Genomic DNA, 15,128 nt, shown 5'->3' with positions numbered 1-15,128 from the left:
ATAATGCAGGTGAGGTGGTTAGCCCAGCACCCAACCCAGAGAGGGGTGGGAAGTATCACCCCTTACTGTTGTGACTGCTAACCATAATCTGGAAGGATCTGAGTGGCCCACCTAGCACTGTGCACCCCCACACCCAGTATGGAGCTGCCACATAAGGCTCTGGACCCTGGTCTGTGGAACCTCCCTCCATGGGGACAGCAGGCTTCAAGGGAGATACAACTTGCCCAAGATCACAATTACTGGGGTAAAGCTGTGGGGATCCCAAGGCCTCCTGCACTTAACTCCTGCACCCCTGTGGCCTTCCTTCCTGTGGCCCGAACCTGGTCTGGTGGGAGGGGGAGAAGGGACAAGGGAACAGGGACAATCCCAGGGCTGAGACAGCCCAGAAGGTGACTGGGCCATGGCTGGGTGGGATCTCAGGGTCTGGGAACGACCCCTCAGGATGCAGTGACCCGTGCTCTCCCCCTTTGTCCTCTCCCCCCCTGCCCACCATGGGTCAGCTCCCTGGTCCCAGCCTAGACATCTGGAACTGGGGCAGACAAAGGACCGCGAAGAGGGACAATAACCTTCTGTCCATTTTCAGATGCCGGGCCGGGCCTGGCCAGGGCTGGGGGCCGGAGCCCCGGCGAGGCGGTGCCAGGCCCCCCGCGGGCAGCGGACAATGTTGGCAGTGATGGAGAGGAGGCATTTCAAAGCGTTTTGTTCCCGCTGACCCCCTCCCCTCCACATCTCGCCCCAGCTCGGGGTGAGGCCCCAGCCCCACCCCCAGCCACCCAGGCCCCTGCTCCTGGCGGCTTGGGGACCGGCCACATTCTTGACCTCAGGGGAAAAGTTTAGACTCTTGCGCCCTGGGCAACAATAACAGTGTCACAGAACTGATTTAGGGGGAGCACTTACCATCACAAAGCAGCAGACAAAGAGCCAGGGCTGAGAACGCGACGGCTTCTGCGCCTACTCCTCCAAGCACTGCAACTTCTCTCCTGGGCTCTGCCTGGACCAGACTGGGTGCCAGGGTGCTGGACCCAGGGGGCTCCCCGGAGGAGGGCCTGAGCTGGGGAGGGAACGAAGGAGAAGGGATGGGGATTCCACTGTGGATGGCGGGGGGGGGGGGGTGCCTGGGAGCTCCTTCCTGCTCTGCCACCAATTTGCTAGGTGACCCTGAGCAAGTCCTTCCCCATTCTGGGCCTCAGTTTCCCCATCTGTAATGAGGAGGCTAAACTATAAGGCCCAAAGCATGAGGCTCTTATCTTACGAACAGACGGATTTCCATGATGATGGTGGTGATAGTGAGAAGTATTCACCACCTTATTCTGGGCATTTCACAGCAGGTGCCAGGCATGGTGATCACTAACCCCTTTCTGGATTTCATTTTTTTTTTTTTTAAATGACAGAGACCACTCAGTGACATCCTCTCTCTCCTGCTCTCCCAAAGGAAGAGAAGGACAATTATCGATGGCAAGTGGCAGGTGCAGAAGCAACACCAAGAGCTGGTTTCACATCCAGGAGAGAAGGCTGCCTCCTGCTTCTCTTGTGTTTTCTGGGGTTCCAGAAACTGGAGAAACTGAAACTGTCAATGACAGAGGATAGAAATGACCCCTGGAAACAATCTTTTCATCACCTTTGATCGCTTAATACTCAGCAACCTCATAAAACAGGTGCATCATTAACTCCTGTTTACAGCTGATAGCTGATGCTCAGAGAGGCTGAGCCACTTGTCCAGGGCCACACAGCTTTGAGTCTGTGGAGCTGAGACACCAGGCAGGACTGGCTCACTTCTGATTACACCGCAGTGGGAAGGAGAGGGGCAATGAGGCAGCTGGACCCTGGGGAGTTCTGGGTGGGAGGGCCTCTCCTCCCAGGCCAGAAGGCTATGAATAAATAAATGTCTGATTACCCCCAGGGGGGATTCCACCCTTGGAGCAGGTGCTTTTAAAAACGAGATTGATTCTTGTCTGTGAATAGAGGTTGGCCTGGGCAGACACCCAGATGCAGGGGATTGGACGAAATGACCTCTGGTGGAGACCTCCTAAGAATAAGAAGCCAGATAGAACATTTAAGGGCCCCTGGCTCTGGAGCCAGGTTATGGGTTCCAATCCCCACTCTGATTTTTCCTGGTAGCGTGTCCATGGACGAGTTACTTCAACATTCTGTGCCTCGGTTTTCCAACCTGTAAAAGTGAACTCACCTTGTAGGAGTGTGGTGACCTTTCAGTGAGGTACATAGAAGTCCTTAGAACAGTGCCTGACTCAGTGAGGGCTGCCTGTTTCTATTCAGTAAGATCCTTGCAGCCAAGTCCCTTAGCCAGGGCACCTCAAGGTGGGCACTGCTAGGACCCTGTGGCAGTCGATCAACTGTTGACCTTGTTTTCCAGGAAGTGGTTGGATTTTGATTACAGCATGAGGGACTATGGTTAGACACTGCGAGCAAAGGGGTCCTGTTCTCGGGATCTCTAAGGCAAAGACCAACCATGGCATTCCAGGGGCAATCAGAGGAGATTGTGACAGGGGTGGCCCAGTCCTGGGCATGGTGCCCGGCCTGGGAGAGGACAGGAAAGGGAAGGAAGCCCTGGGAGGTGCTGTTCAGAGTCTGCTCCTCTCCACCCCTGAGATCCAGAGGGACCAAGCCGTACTTGGAAAGCGAAGGAGAGGTGGCCAAGCGTGGTGCCCAGGGTACCACCAGTAGTGCCCTCGGGGTGCTAAGGGAGCCTGGTGGGTTTGAGTCCCAGCTCTGCCAACTTGGCTGTGTCACCCAGGATGAGTTGCTGCCCCTCTCTGAGCTCATTCCAGAGTCTTTTAGAATCGAAGTGATCAAAGGAGACCATCACAGGAGCCTCTGTGATTCCACAAGTCTAATCGAAAGATTGGCTTGGAGCCCAGGAGTCCTGCTCCCCAGACTCTAGCCCCTCCTGTCTCTCCATCCTCAGACTTCACCTCCAGTCTCTTCAACCATCCTTCCCTTCAGCTCCCCTCACCCAAGTGCCAGAGACGCACGTACCACAGAGGGTGGTGAGATGCACCACAGAGGGCGAGGAAAATGTCACAGATTCTTGGGGGGTGGGGGGTGGTCCTAGCCTCCCCCTCCCTCACTTTCTGGTCATGGGGCCAGAGGAGAACTCACCTGGGCAGAGCATCTTGGGGTCCCCTCGGCCCGGGAGGCAGATGGCACTGCTGGGGCCGTCCCTGGCACAAAGTGACTTCCCACCCAGTTCCTGCTGCTGAGAAGGGCTGGTCAAGCAGGACTTCAGGTGCCAGACTGCCCTTCCCAGGCACAGATTTTCCTGGCATCTGCCGGGCAGTAAGGGCACTGGCTGGGGGTTGGGCAGTGGCGCAGGGAAAGATTCTGATGAAGGTGTCTCTTGGGGGGCTTGTCCACAGACCCTAAACCCACTTCCTTTCTGGATGCTGTGGGCCAGGGGTCCAGGAAGCCATGGGCTCTCAGGAGCAGGAGAGGGCTCATCGGGAGAGGCTGAGATGAACCTGGGCCCCTGCCCCATCCTACCCCACCCCAAAGAGGCCAGCAGGGCCCAGGCTGAGGTGTTTGCTTTTCCTGTCTCTACACTGACTCCATTCAGAGCAGACTTTCTCCACCCCCCGGCCAGCGGCCAGCAAGCCAGGGCACCAGGGAGAGAGATCACCACCCCCCTCTTCACTTCAGGGAAACGGCAGCTTCGAGGGCTTCCTAGTTTTTGAAGGAGGGCACTGCAGAAGTAGGGGGGTTGGGGAAGAGGGGGCCCACCCCAAAGGAGAAGAGGAACAGAGTACTCTGGAAGGGACTGGTCGAAGAACAAGAACGGGCTCCTAATGGAGGAAGCCTCAGGCAGAGGTGGGGCGGGAGGGGCACAATATGGGGGGGCTACAGGCAGACCGGCCCAGGAGGCAGGAAGCGCCAGAACCTCAGGCCTGGCTCCGTGCCACCAAGGCCTACAAGGCCTGAGGCCGACCCTGAGGCTGGGAGCTCCAGACTCCCACCTGAAACCCCTGGGACAGGGGCCCAGGCCAGGCTGTGACCTGGTCTGGGGCCAGGGGAAGGAGGAGGGTGAAAAGTTTCCCCAAGTCAGAAGGCCACGGGGGAGGCGTCTCAGGGGGTCCTGCTCTTTGCTCTCTCTGACTGTCACGTTGGTACATAAAGAGGGTAGAAAGGTCAGCTGTGGCCTTTCAGGTCTGTGGGAAAAACTCTGCCCACTTCCCTAATGCATATTTATTGGTGTGAGCCGCTGGGGTGGGAGGAAGCCCCCACCCCTGCCCGCCTCCCGGCCAGGCCAGGTTAGCACTAAGAACAGGCTCCATGTCACCGAAATCCTACTCTTTGTCTCCAGATTGGCTCCAGAGTCCTCTCCCTTCCCTCCTCCCCTTGGCTCCCCCCACCCCCCTTTGGGGTTGCCAAGCAACTGTGGAAGGGTAGCTGAGATATTTTCTTTATTACAAGCAAAAGCAAGACAGCATCATGGCCCCAGGAGGGGAGCAGGGTGGGGGCTGGGGAGAGGGCGTCCTGTGCTCCAGGGGGACCTCACTACCTCGGTGCGCTCTGGGCTCGGACAGTGGGGAGACTCAGAGCCCCAGAGAAAGTGGACGATGGAAGGGGGTGGTGGCAGTGATGGCTACAGAAATGCTAAAAGAAGCAGTGTCAAGGGGCCCAGGAGAGCCCTCACCTGTCACCCACCAGCTCTACATCCAGGCCAAGTCACTTCCCTTCTCTGGGCCTAAGTTTCCTCCTCGATGAAATGGGGATAATGACACGTATTACTATCTCATTTAATGCTCACATCAACACCGAGAGACATTTATTTTTCCCACTTTTACTGGTTAGGAAACTGCCACTCAGAGACAGGAAGTGACTTGCCAAGCACTTTTAGGTGAATGGCAGGTGAGACCCTTCAGCCCCAACTCTTTTTTAACGAATTTATTATTTTTTTTTTTTTAAAGTACACATTTTTTAAAAGTTTATGTATTTATTTTGAGACAGAGAGTGCAAGTGGGGGAGGGACAGAGAGAGAGAGAGAGAGAGAGAGAGAGAGAATCCCAGGCAAGCTCCACACTGTCAGCCCAGATCCTGACGCGGGTCTCTAACTCATGAACCCGGAGATCATGACCTTAGCTGAAATCAAGAGTCATACGCATAACCGACTGAGTCACCCAGGAGCCCCTTTATTTTATTTTTTTAAGCCCCAACGTGGGGCTTGAACTCATGACCCCAGGACGAAGAGTTGCATGTTCTGCCCACTGAGCCAGCCAGGTGCTCCCTGCAACTCTTTTTGCTCAAAACAAAGATTTTTTTTTTTTTTTCCGAGTGTAGTTACACACTGTGACATTAGTTTCAGGTGTACAACATAGTGATTCAATGTCTCTGCAGTTACTCTTTGCCCCACAAGTGCAGCTACCATCTGTCACCATACAACAGCACTATCACAGTATCATCAACTATATTCCCTATGTTGTGCCTTTTATTCCCGTGACTTCCTCATTCATAACTGGAAGCCCGAACCTCCCACGTCCCTTCACCCATTTTGCCCTTCCCCCACCCCTCTCTCCTCTGCAGCTTTACTGAGATGTAACTCACACACCATGCAATTGCCCATGTAAAATGTACACTGTCGGGGTGCCTGGGTGGCTCAGTCAGTTGGGCGTCGGACTTCAGCTCAGGTCATGATCTCATGGTTCGTGGGTTCGGACCCCTAGTTGGGCTCTGTGCTGACAGCTCAGAGCCTGGAGCCTGCTTCAGATTCTGTCTCCCTCTCTCTTTGCCCCTCCCTTGCTCCCTGTCTGTCTCTCTCTCTCTTTCAAAAATAAACGTTAAAATTTTTTTTAATGGAATCAGGCAATAGGTCTCGGTCCAAACTCTTAACTTCCAGTGGCTTCATCCCCACGGCGTACTGGGGTAACAGAGTATCAGGTATCACGGTGGCATGGTTAACAACGTGGGCTTTGCAGTTAGACAGACTTGGGTCGAAGACCTGGCTCTGTCACTCAGTAACTCTGTACCTGGGGGGAGTAGCTTCCCGTCTCTGGGCCTCAGTTTCCTGGTTTGTAAAATGGGGCCAAGTGATGGCAGTTTTCACAAAGCTGTAGCGATCATGAAAAGTGCTTAGCCCAGCACCAGTGCTTAATATATGGTGGCTGTTGGGGCACCTGGGTGGCTCAATCATTTTGGTTAAGCATCTGACTCTAGACTTCGGTGTAGGTCATGATCTCACCATTCAAGGCCCAGGTCGGGCTCCACACTGACAGCGCTGAGCCTGCTTGGGATTCTCTCTCTCTCTCTCTCTCTCTCTCAAGATAAATAAACTTTAAAAAAATACATATCTATCTATATGTATGTATACATATATATCCCTGCCTGGATAGGGCTCACATTTTAGTGGACAAATAAGACAACAGGTGAAGGAAGAGGATATGTGTGATGGAGACAAGAGCACAGCGTGATGGGATAAAGCACCCCAGGTGGGTGGAGGTGGCTTTCATTTGGAAAGCTTCCCTGCCCTGTCATCTCCTGGAGAGGAAGTCTTTTTTTTTTTTTTAATTAAAAAAAAAATTATTCATTTTTGAAAGAGAGCACAAGCAGGGGTGGGGCGGAGAGAGAGGGGGACACAGAATCTGAAGCAGGCTCCAAGCTCTGAGCTGTCAGCAGAGAGCCCGATGGGGGGCTCAAACTCACGGACCGCGAGATCGTGACCTGAGCCGAAGTCGGACGCTCAACCGACTCAGCCACACAGATGCCCCCCCGCCTTTTTTTAAAAGTAAGCTCCATGCCCAACGAGGGACTTGAACTCACGACCCTGAGATCAAGAGTCGCGTGGTCTACCGACTGAGCCAGCCAGGAACATCATCTTTTATAAACTGAAACATGCTATGCAAGGCGCGGGGGTTCTTAGGATCCCCTCTGGGTGGGGACGGTGGCCTGGCTTTGTTATTTTCTGAGAATGGGTAAATGTCAGGTTGTCAGCTCATTTATGCAGTCAGGCCACTTGGCCAGCACCATGCCGGAACACTGGCTGCTCTTCCAGAACTCTCTGTATAGGCAGGGCCTGGCCTGGGGAGGCACGCTGAGCAGTGGCAGGGCTCCTTCCTCCATCCTGGGGCCACCCGGAAACCAGGGTGGATCGCAGTATTTGGGGACAGGACTCCAAGGTTGGAAACATCGTGCACAGAGGCGCGGCCCGACTGCCCCGTCGCCAGAGCTGCTCCCTTAGGCACGTGTCTGCCACGCTCCGTGTCCTGGGCCTGCTTCTGAAGCGTGGAGTCCAGGCTGCAGCATGAATCCTTTTCTAGCCCTACTTCAGCGAGCCCACCCACAGCAACGTCTCCTGCTCTGCATCTAGAACCTCAGCTGGTTGGCTACATTCATACTCTCAGGCAATCTACTCATTTCGTCTCTCAGCCAAGCGTTCCAGCAGCTGTTTTCTTATCCATCTGTCTGTCTATCCGGCTATTCACTTAATTATTACTCCAATAACGCATTCATTCCGTCATTCATTCAACAGACATTTACTGAGCACGTCCTTTGTGCTGGGCACAGTGTTAGGTAAAATGATAGTCCTGGGGGATGGGGCATGCCTAATTGGCAGTGTGGACAACTGTCACCTCTTTCCTGAGTGCTCATCTTAATAAGGGAGAAGGCAGAGCAGAGGTTAGGAACAGTTGAATGCATGCATAAGCCCAAACATGTATCTGTGTGTGTGTGTGTGTGTGTGTGTGTGTGTGTTAGAAGGGAATGATAAAATGGTTTTTTTTTTTTTTCGAAGTTTATTTATATTGAGAGAGAGAATATGTGTGCACACGCGAGCCAGGGAGGGGCAGGAAGAGAGAGAGAGAGCATCCCAAGCAGACACGGGGCTCGATCTCACAAACCGTGAGCTCGTGATCTGAGTCGAAATCAAGAGTCAGATGCTCCACTCACTGAGCCACCCAGGTGCCCTGGCAATGGTAAAATCTTACTGCAAGAAAATACAAGGAGTGTTTGAGTCCTCCCAACACCAGAGCCATCTCTAGGGAGGCTGGACAGGCACGACGGCCCCATCTCACAGAGGCAGTAACTAGAGTTCCGTCTATTGATCTCTACTTGCCCAAGACAATGCTGCCTCTTGCAGAAGACTCCTCACATCCTCCCTGTTGGAATGAATCCCTTGGTCTTCTATAATCCCCAAGAGCTTTGCTAATACTTCAGTGAAGGAGTTTTCCTTTGGCTCTGCTCCTTTCGTGGGGACTGGCTGGCTACTTGTGTGTCTGTCCACTTGTCTACCGGTCGGATACTTTTTTTTTTTTTCCTTTTTTAAAGAGAGAGGAGAGAGAGAATCCCAAGCAGGCTCTGTGCTGACAGCACGGAGCCCCACGTGGGGCTCAATCTCAAGAACCATAAGATAATGACTGACGTGAGCCGAGATCAAGTGTCCTGATGCCCCTCGATGGATACTTCTGGAGAGGCAACAGCAGATGGCTCATCTTTCTCTTTGTCCTCCCCACCAGCCTCAGGCACCGAGTACACCTCAGATACTCACTAAAAGTTATTCATTGCCAGGTGACCTGCCTGAGGTCGCCTGCCTGTCAAGAACACGGTTTGGGACCCTGCTCTGCCATCCCCTAATCTCAGGCCACCACCAGCTGTCACCTGCAAATCAGCAGTAGTAGCTCAATGGGTCTCGGTCATCCAGCTTGCCCCATCGCCCGCCCCACCCCCATTGTCTACACAACAGCAAACCTTTAAAAATGTAAATCTGAACTTGTCAGACCTTCCAGGATCCCCGCTGTGTTTAGGATAAAATCACAAATCCTCCCAATGTCCTACAGGGCCCGCAGGGTCAACCCAGCTTTATCGGGCACTTCCTCTTTCTCTCCGAGCTCCAGCCACGCCGAATTTCTCTCCTTCCCACTCTCCCGGTTCTTTCTTGCTTGTTAGCCTTGGCCGTGCCGTTTCCTCTGCCTGGAACAGTGCTCGCCTCAGCGGCCTGTCGACTTCACCTAACTCCCCACTCCCCGGGGACTAGGGTCTCCTCCCCTGCTGGTGTGCCCTTGGGGACACTGCCCGTTGCTGAAGCCCTGACCAGCACACAGTAGGCATTCCAGAAATATCTTTTCAATGACTAGCGATAAGACCCTTCTTGGCTCCTCAGTTTCCCTGAGGATGAAGCCAACTGACCCTTCTCTGCCCAGGACGGATGGCTTTAAATAGCTCTGACATACTCCGGAGGTGGAAAATGCTGATTAGATTGTAGTATGTGGTTTTCCGAAGAGGCCTGGGAGTTCTCCACTAGAGCAGAGACCTCTCTGGCCAGCTCCGTCAAGGTTGTGTTCCTGCCAGGCTGGGCTGGGGCTGCGGCTGGATTTTTAAGAAGACTCGGGTGTCTCCTGGGTCTCAGCACTTTGTGTGTGCATGTCCATCAGTCCCCTCGGTATCTCTGCCGAGTCGAGGCTGGAAGTGGCTGTGCACCGAGCTCCACAGCCCTGGGTTCCCGCTCTGGCTCCATCACCTGCCAGCTAGGTGCTAGGGACTTCACTGCCGCCAGTCTCAGTTTCTTCATCTGTAAAGTGGGGCTGCTAACTACTTTCTAGGTTGTTGTGAGCACTCCTTAAAAGTGTTTAGTGCTTGGGGCGCCTGGGTGGCTCAGTCGCTTGGGCGTGCGACTTCGGCTCGGGTCAAGATCTCACAGCTTGTGAGTTCGAGCCCTGCCCTGTGTCAGGCTCTAGGCTGACAGCCCAGAGCCTGGAGCCCGCTTCGGATTGTGTCTCCCTCTCTCTCTGCCCCTCCCCCGCTCACGCTCTGTCTCTCTCCTTCAAAAATAAATAAACATTAAAAAAAAAAAAAAAAGTGTTTAGTGCTTGGCACGGAAAACATTTGTTGTGGCTATTATTATTAGCAGACGGCTCATTCCCAGGAGCTGGGACCTGGTTAGCAGTGCTCCCTCCCTATGAAACCCTGACTTCAAGTGCTACTCCCCAGAAGCCTTATTTTTTCAACTTTTTGTAAGAAACTCCAAGAACTTTATGCGATTCGTGTTTAAGCCACTGATGGCTTAATGGACATCCAATGATGGGTGGTGGGGGGGGGGCACTGTACGAGGCTCCAGAGGCATGAAGATTATTAGTAGGACCCACTTCTTGTCCCAATGAGAACAGACAAACCGATAATCCCAATCCAGTGGGGGGATGTGGTGAGGTGGCCCACAGTCCGTGAGGAAAGGAGAGGATTTCAGGGCAGAGGCAGGGATCCTCTGGGTGTCCGGGCGATGCCGGGGTGGATGGAGGAGGGCAGGATGTACGGGTGGAATGGTCACGCACTCCCCACCAGGATGTGAGATTCATTGGGAAAGACAGGCTGAGCTCTGTGGGTGAGGAATTGGTATGTATTCCCCCAGCAGACTGAGAACCTTCTCTGTGCCAGACCTGGCTGGGCCGGGGGTGGGGGGCACATCTCACCTAGACAGAGCCCCAGCCCTCCTGAACGGGTGGTGAGCTGTCCAGTGGAAGAGACATGACAAGACAACCATTAATAGCATCCACACCCCTCTCGCCCTCCCCCTGCTCCCCCCTACCCCCCCTGCCAGAGCTGAGGTATCCAGGAGCCTGCAGGAGGTATCCTGGGAATCAAGTCCTTGTCCTTGGTCTGGGGAGAGGGCAGTCTCCAGATCCCGGGTGGGGGTGTGGTCTCTGGAGGTGGCATCTTCAACCTGGGGGCTGGGACTGCCTGCCCTCCTCCCTTATCCTTCAGCAGAGCCTTTTAAGGGGGTGACCCTCTGACCTCCAGACTGTTCCCCCTCACCCTCCAGCTAGAAGTCCCTGGGGCAGCAGCTTAAAGAAGGAGGGCTCCAGAGGCCTCAGGTTTAGATGCAGATGGGAGGCCAGGGTTGGGCCTGAAAAGACTCTGGGGTCCCCTAGGCATTCCTGGGGAGCTCAGCCAAGGCCAGGGGCTCTGAGTCAGGTCCATGGGAGTGCAGCCCCGAGATGCGGGTGCCTGGCCCAGGACGAGGGAGGGGGCGATGGGCGAAAGGTTCAGCCGAGGGAGCAGGCGGGGCATTGGGAGTCTAGGACACAGAGTGGGGGTGGGAGGGCGAGGGGTCCGGCCGGTGCAGGGGAGGGGGGCGCCCCCGGGGAGGGGCACGCTATGTCTTTAAGAGCTGCCTGAGCGCAGGTTGCAGCTGCCTGGCCAGCCCGAGAGACAGCGGAGATTCATTACCCGCCGACACAATGACCATTGATGGCCCCGTGGCGTTATTCAAATCCAGTACCAATTGCAGCCGAGCCCCTTTCTCCGCGCCAGGCCCGTATTGTTGGAGCGGCCCACTAAAAGCCCGCCCCGGCCCCGAGCCGCCAGAGGCGCCCGCTCGGGTTCAGCCCTGCGCCTCGCCAGCCCGCCGGCTCCCAGCCCGGCTCCCCGGGCGCTGCAGGTGACCCGGCGGCGCATTCCAGCGCTCCCCGCCGCCCGGGCCACCGCCGCCACCGCTACCGCCGGCGCCCCGGCCGCGACTCAGCCACAGGGAAGCGGAGAGCGCCCGAGCCGGTGCGTGCGCGGGGCTGGGCGGGGGCGGGGACCCCACGAGTCCAGCAGCCCGCACCCCCGGGCTTGGAATCGCGACCCGGCCTCGGGGGCCCCTGCTTTCCGGATTCCCGGCGAGCCTGGGGAGCCCAGGCTGGGGGCGGGGAGAGGGGAGTTGGGGTTCCCCGGGCCTGACAGAGGAGATTCCCCCGACTCAGGGCGGCGCAGAGACCCAACGCGGGCTATTCTAGGGACCCCGGGCCAAGATCGAAGGAGACACACGCCAGGGGCGATGGGGATCCCCACGCAGGGTCGGGATCCGCGTGCTTGCTCGGCCACCTTACCGCGGGATGGGCCGCTGCCGCTGAGCGTCTGCGAGGTAGTGGGAGGCGCAGCTCCGGAGATCTCCTGGTCCGGCGCTTTTAAGAAGCCAAGCGGAACCCCGCACGCAGGAGACCGGGGCCCCGAACTCGGGGGCTTCGCCACTGATTGTCCAAACGCAATTCTTGTACGAGTCTGCGGCCAACCGAGAATTGTGGCTGGACATCTGTGGCTGAGCTCCGGGCGCAACAGGGGCGGGAGCCGCAGGGACAGAGCTCGGCGCGGGCGAGACCCCTCGGGGAGGCGGCTGGCTGGCCCCAGCGCGAGGATCGCGGCCCCGGCCGGGCGCGCAAAGGAGGGACGCCGGTCCCTGCCACCAGCGCCGCCATCCTCATCCTCGTCGTCGTCGTCGTCGTCGTCCTTCTCCTCCTCCTCTGCGGGTGACCAGTCGTGGATGGCGGGGGCCTCCAGTCGATCGCGTCGTTTTCCCCTTTTTCAAATTTCGGCCGGGAACGAAGCTGGCACGCCGCGGCGGAGCACGAATGTGGTCCGGGTAGCCCGCCCTCGGCCCGAGCCGCAGCAAGTCGGGGGCGAAAGAAGATGCCGGCGGAACGCGCTCGCTAATTCGTTTTGAATTGGTTTTAAGCTAGCCCCCACCAATACACCCCAGACAAAAAAACCTAAACCGACCCCTAAATCCCAAATAAACCGACCCCTCCCGCCAGCCCCTCCAGACGGACCGATGGGCTGAGCCTCCTCCAGCCGCTGCAGGAGTCAGGAGTCGGAGAAGCGTCGGGAATGATGCGCTCCAGCCGGGCAATCGCCTCGGCTTTGGAAACAGAACTTGGACAAACGAATCCTTTTCATTAAAGACAAATCTTCGGAGATAGTGGGGTTTACTTATTTGTTTATTTCCTCACAAGTGGGGGTCAGGAGTTGCGGGGGGGGGGGGCGGTGGGGAGCAGTTGAGCGTTGCTGGGGCTGAGCCCAGGTCACCTGTTCCTGACCCGATGGGGGCTGAAAAAGACCCGAAATGCTGGAGAGCGCTTGGGCCAGTTTCGGCGGTGCTGCTGGCATTCCTCCCCGCAGGGAACCTGCTTTTCTCAGTGCATCCTCCTGCCCTACTCCTCAGCATTAAATGGGGGTGCCCTGGCAGAAGGGATATCCTGAATCTACTCTCCCTCTTCCCGGTGCAGGCAGGAAAGAAACACTATCGTCCAGTTTCCAGGACTTGGAATCCCAGGTGGGACAATGGGCCATTCCAGTGGGGCTGGAGGCAGGGAGGGACCTCCAGGTTACAGGAATCAGTGAGATTGTAGGGGGCCATTTCAAATCCCTTGCTCTGTTCCCTAACACGGAGATCTTGACCTCAGCACCTTGGGCGGGTTGGTCATACAGCCTTTCGCCTTTCTAGACAGCCCTTGGACCCCAACACTGGCCTTAACTCGCACTCAGACCAGCTCCTACCCATAACCCCAACATGGCTGGCCCCCACCTATGCAACCCAGGAGGTCTCTACCCCCAGAGCACTGGAAAGAAGCCCAGAAGCCAGGGGTCGTGTGTCCCCCTAGGCCTTGAGAATGATGTGCATACACATCGCCCCCATCCCCAACGCTGCTGAGACAACCACTTGGCACTTTCATCTCCAAAGAATGAGAGAAATTCCACCTTAAACCATTGACATTTAATAGAAAGCAATGTTTTGGGTGGGATGATGTTAATGCCCTAATTTTTTTTTTTTTTTTTTTTTTTTTTTGAGGTTTCCCTCCAGCAAGGCTTTTCCTCCAGGTCATGGGAAGGGAGGTTCAGCAGTCTTATATGCCACCCCCCATTCTGCGTTCTGGGGCTGCAGCTGGTGGGACAAAGCCTAGCCTCAGACAGACAAAGTAGAGAAGTGTCCTGGGACCCAGACAGGTCAGCACAGACTGGCTTTGCCATCCCTGTCTCCAGACGGCCATGTCGGATCACCCCCTCCTAGACAGCCTGTGTAGTCTGGGTTTCAACCCCTGCCCTCTGTTGGGTGAAGGGCAGCTCTGAAAGCCCTTGGCTGGGGCAGAGACTGGACCGGGGACCATGGCTGGGGGGATGTGGGGTGCCATTGGTTTCTAAGGATGAAGCTCCAGGCAAAGCTAGTAAACAACCTAGTCTTTTATTTGCCCAAGGCCAGCTGTTGCAGACACTGAGGCCCCAAGACTTCCAGAAGGGATGGAGGGAGGAGGGGCAAACCATCCTGCCTACCAGGTGCTGCCTGCCCCCATCCTGCTTCCTGCAGGAGGTGGGAAAGGAGATGAAGTCTGCATTTGTGCCATCAAGTATCAAGCCTGCTTTCAGATACTATAAATACTCAATTGCCACTGAAGAGGAAACTGAGGCACTCTGACTCCCCAGGCCGCTATCTGCCAGTTCAAGCTTCTGCCTGCTCTCTCTCTCCAGAATGGGCTGCAGGCAGCCTTTTGCTGGGGGAGGGTCTCAGGAGCCCATCTGGTGGCCTGTGTGTGTGGGGGAAGGCCAGCCAGGGTCAAGGGCTGGGGCTGGGGGAGCAGGAGGAGGGGTGTGGTTGGAAGAGCAGCTGCTGGGAGGGGGGAGTCAGCACTGAATAGGGGACCCCAGCTGGGGTTCCATAATGATATCAGTGGGGGACAGCCAGAGCCCTCTGCTGTCTGGATGGGGAAACTGAGGCAGAGACTCCTCCCATCTTTGAGAAGGGAGGGGCCTCCTATAAGCTATTTGGGTCCAGTCCTCTTCTCCTCGAAGACGCTACAGCCCAGGAGTTGGAGCCTGTCAGTGGTCACTCAGTGTTTAGATTGAGATACAAGGAGTGGGAGGTGGCTGGGTCACCTGGCCACGGAGCCCCCTTCATGTTGTGACCAACCAGAGGGGCACCCTCCCCCACCTCAGCTGCTGGGAAAGGAGGCAGGGCTGAGCCTGCCCACCCCCACTCACGTGCCTGAGAAAGGCTCATTTTTAGCACCTGGCCTCTTTTCCCTGCCTGGAGGGAGCTCGGGGGACAGAGCAGGGAAGAAAGCGGCCAAGGGGGACAGGGAGACCTGGAAGCAGGGCCCCAGGGGATGTCTGACTGTTCTCTTCTCCCCACCCCAAGGGAGCCTGGGCACAGTGCGGGGCCCTCAGCCGCCGTGCAGCGTGGATATGAAGAGGATGTTGTCCTGGTCCTGCAGCTGGTAGTCCAGCTCACCCTGGTCCAGGAGAGAGAGGAGACTGTCAGGGCCCTTCTTCCAGCCTCTCCTCAGCGGTCGGGAGGGAAGGGGGGGCCTGGATGCTTTGGGAAAGAAGGATAAAATCTACCAGAAAAACGGGTGCCCTGACGTTAATTTGCACATCTCCAG

General features: G+C 56.2%; 2 protein-coding genes and 1 non-coding gene across 4 annotated transcripts in view; 1 reads left to right on the top strand and 2 right to left on the bottom strand.

The window, feature by feature from the left end:
* Positions 1–924: 924 nt before the first annotated feature.
* The window catches only part of URM1 (ubiquitin related modifier 1), a 28,219-nt gene continuing 14,015 nt past the window's right edge, over positions 925–15,128 (bottom strand). Inside the window, exon 4 of one of the 2 annotated variants that reach the window (XM_045467557.1) lies at positions 925–1,051. In XM_045467557.1, coding sequence (XP_045323513.1) covers positions 952–1,051 — 100 coding nt within the window. In that variant the 3' untranslated portion in view covers positions 925–951. Of the gene's footprint in view, positions 1,052–13,914; positions 14,979–15,128 lie in introns of those variants that run through there. The other variant, XM_045467556.1, reaches the window with a different exon arrangement.
* LOC123593928 lies at positions 1,394–1,610 on the bottom strand. The gene has a single exon (XR_006710605.1). It is a non-coding gene; the product is annotated as a small nucleolar RNA U3 (small nucleolar RNA).
* On the top strand, positions 11,007–12,669 carry LOC123592492. The gene is made up of 2 exons (XM_045467554.1): positions 11,007–11,487; positions 11,715–12,669. The coding sequence occupies exon 2, from the start codon at positions 11,756–11,758 to the stop codon at positions 12,416–12,418; it is 663 nt and encodes a 220-aa protein (XP_045323510.1). The 5' UTR covers positions 11,007–11,487; positions 11,715–11,755; the 3' UTR covers positions 12,419–12,669.

The sequence above is a fragment of the Leopardus geoffroyi genome, chromosome D4, assembly GCF_018350155.1.
Source record: "Leopardus geoffroyi isolate Oge1 chromosome D4, O.geoffroyi_Oge1_pat1.0, whole genome shotgun sequence".
NCBI classification, from domain to species: domain Eukaryota; kingdom Metazoa; phylum Chordata; class Mammalia; order Carnivora; family Felidae; genus Leopardus; species Leopardus geoffroyi.
This window is presented reverse-complemented; position numbering and strand designations above follow the sequence as displayed.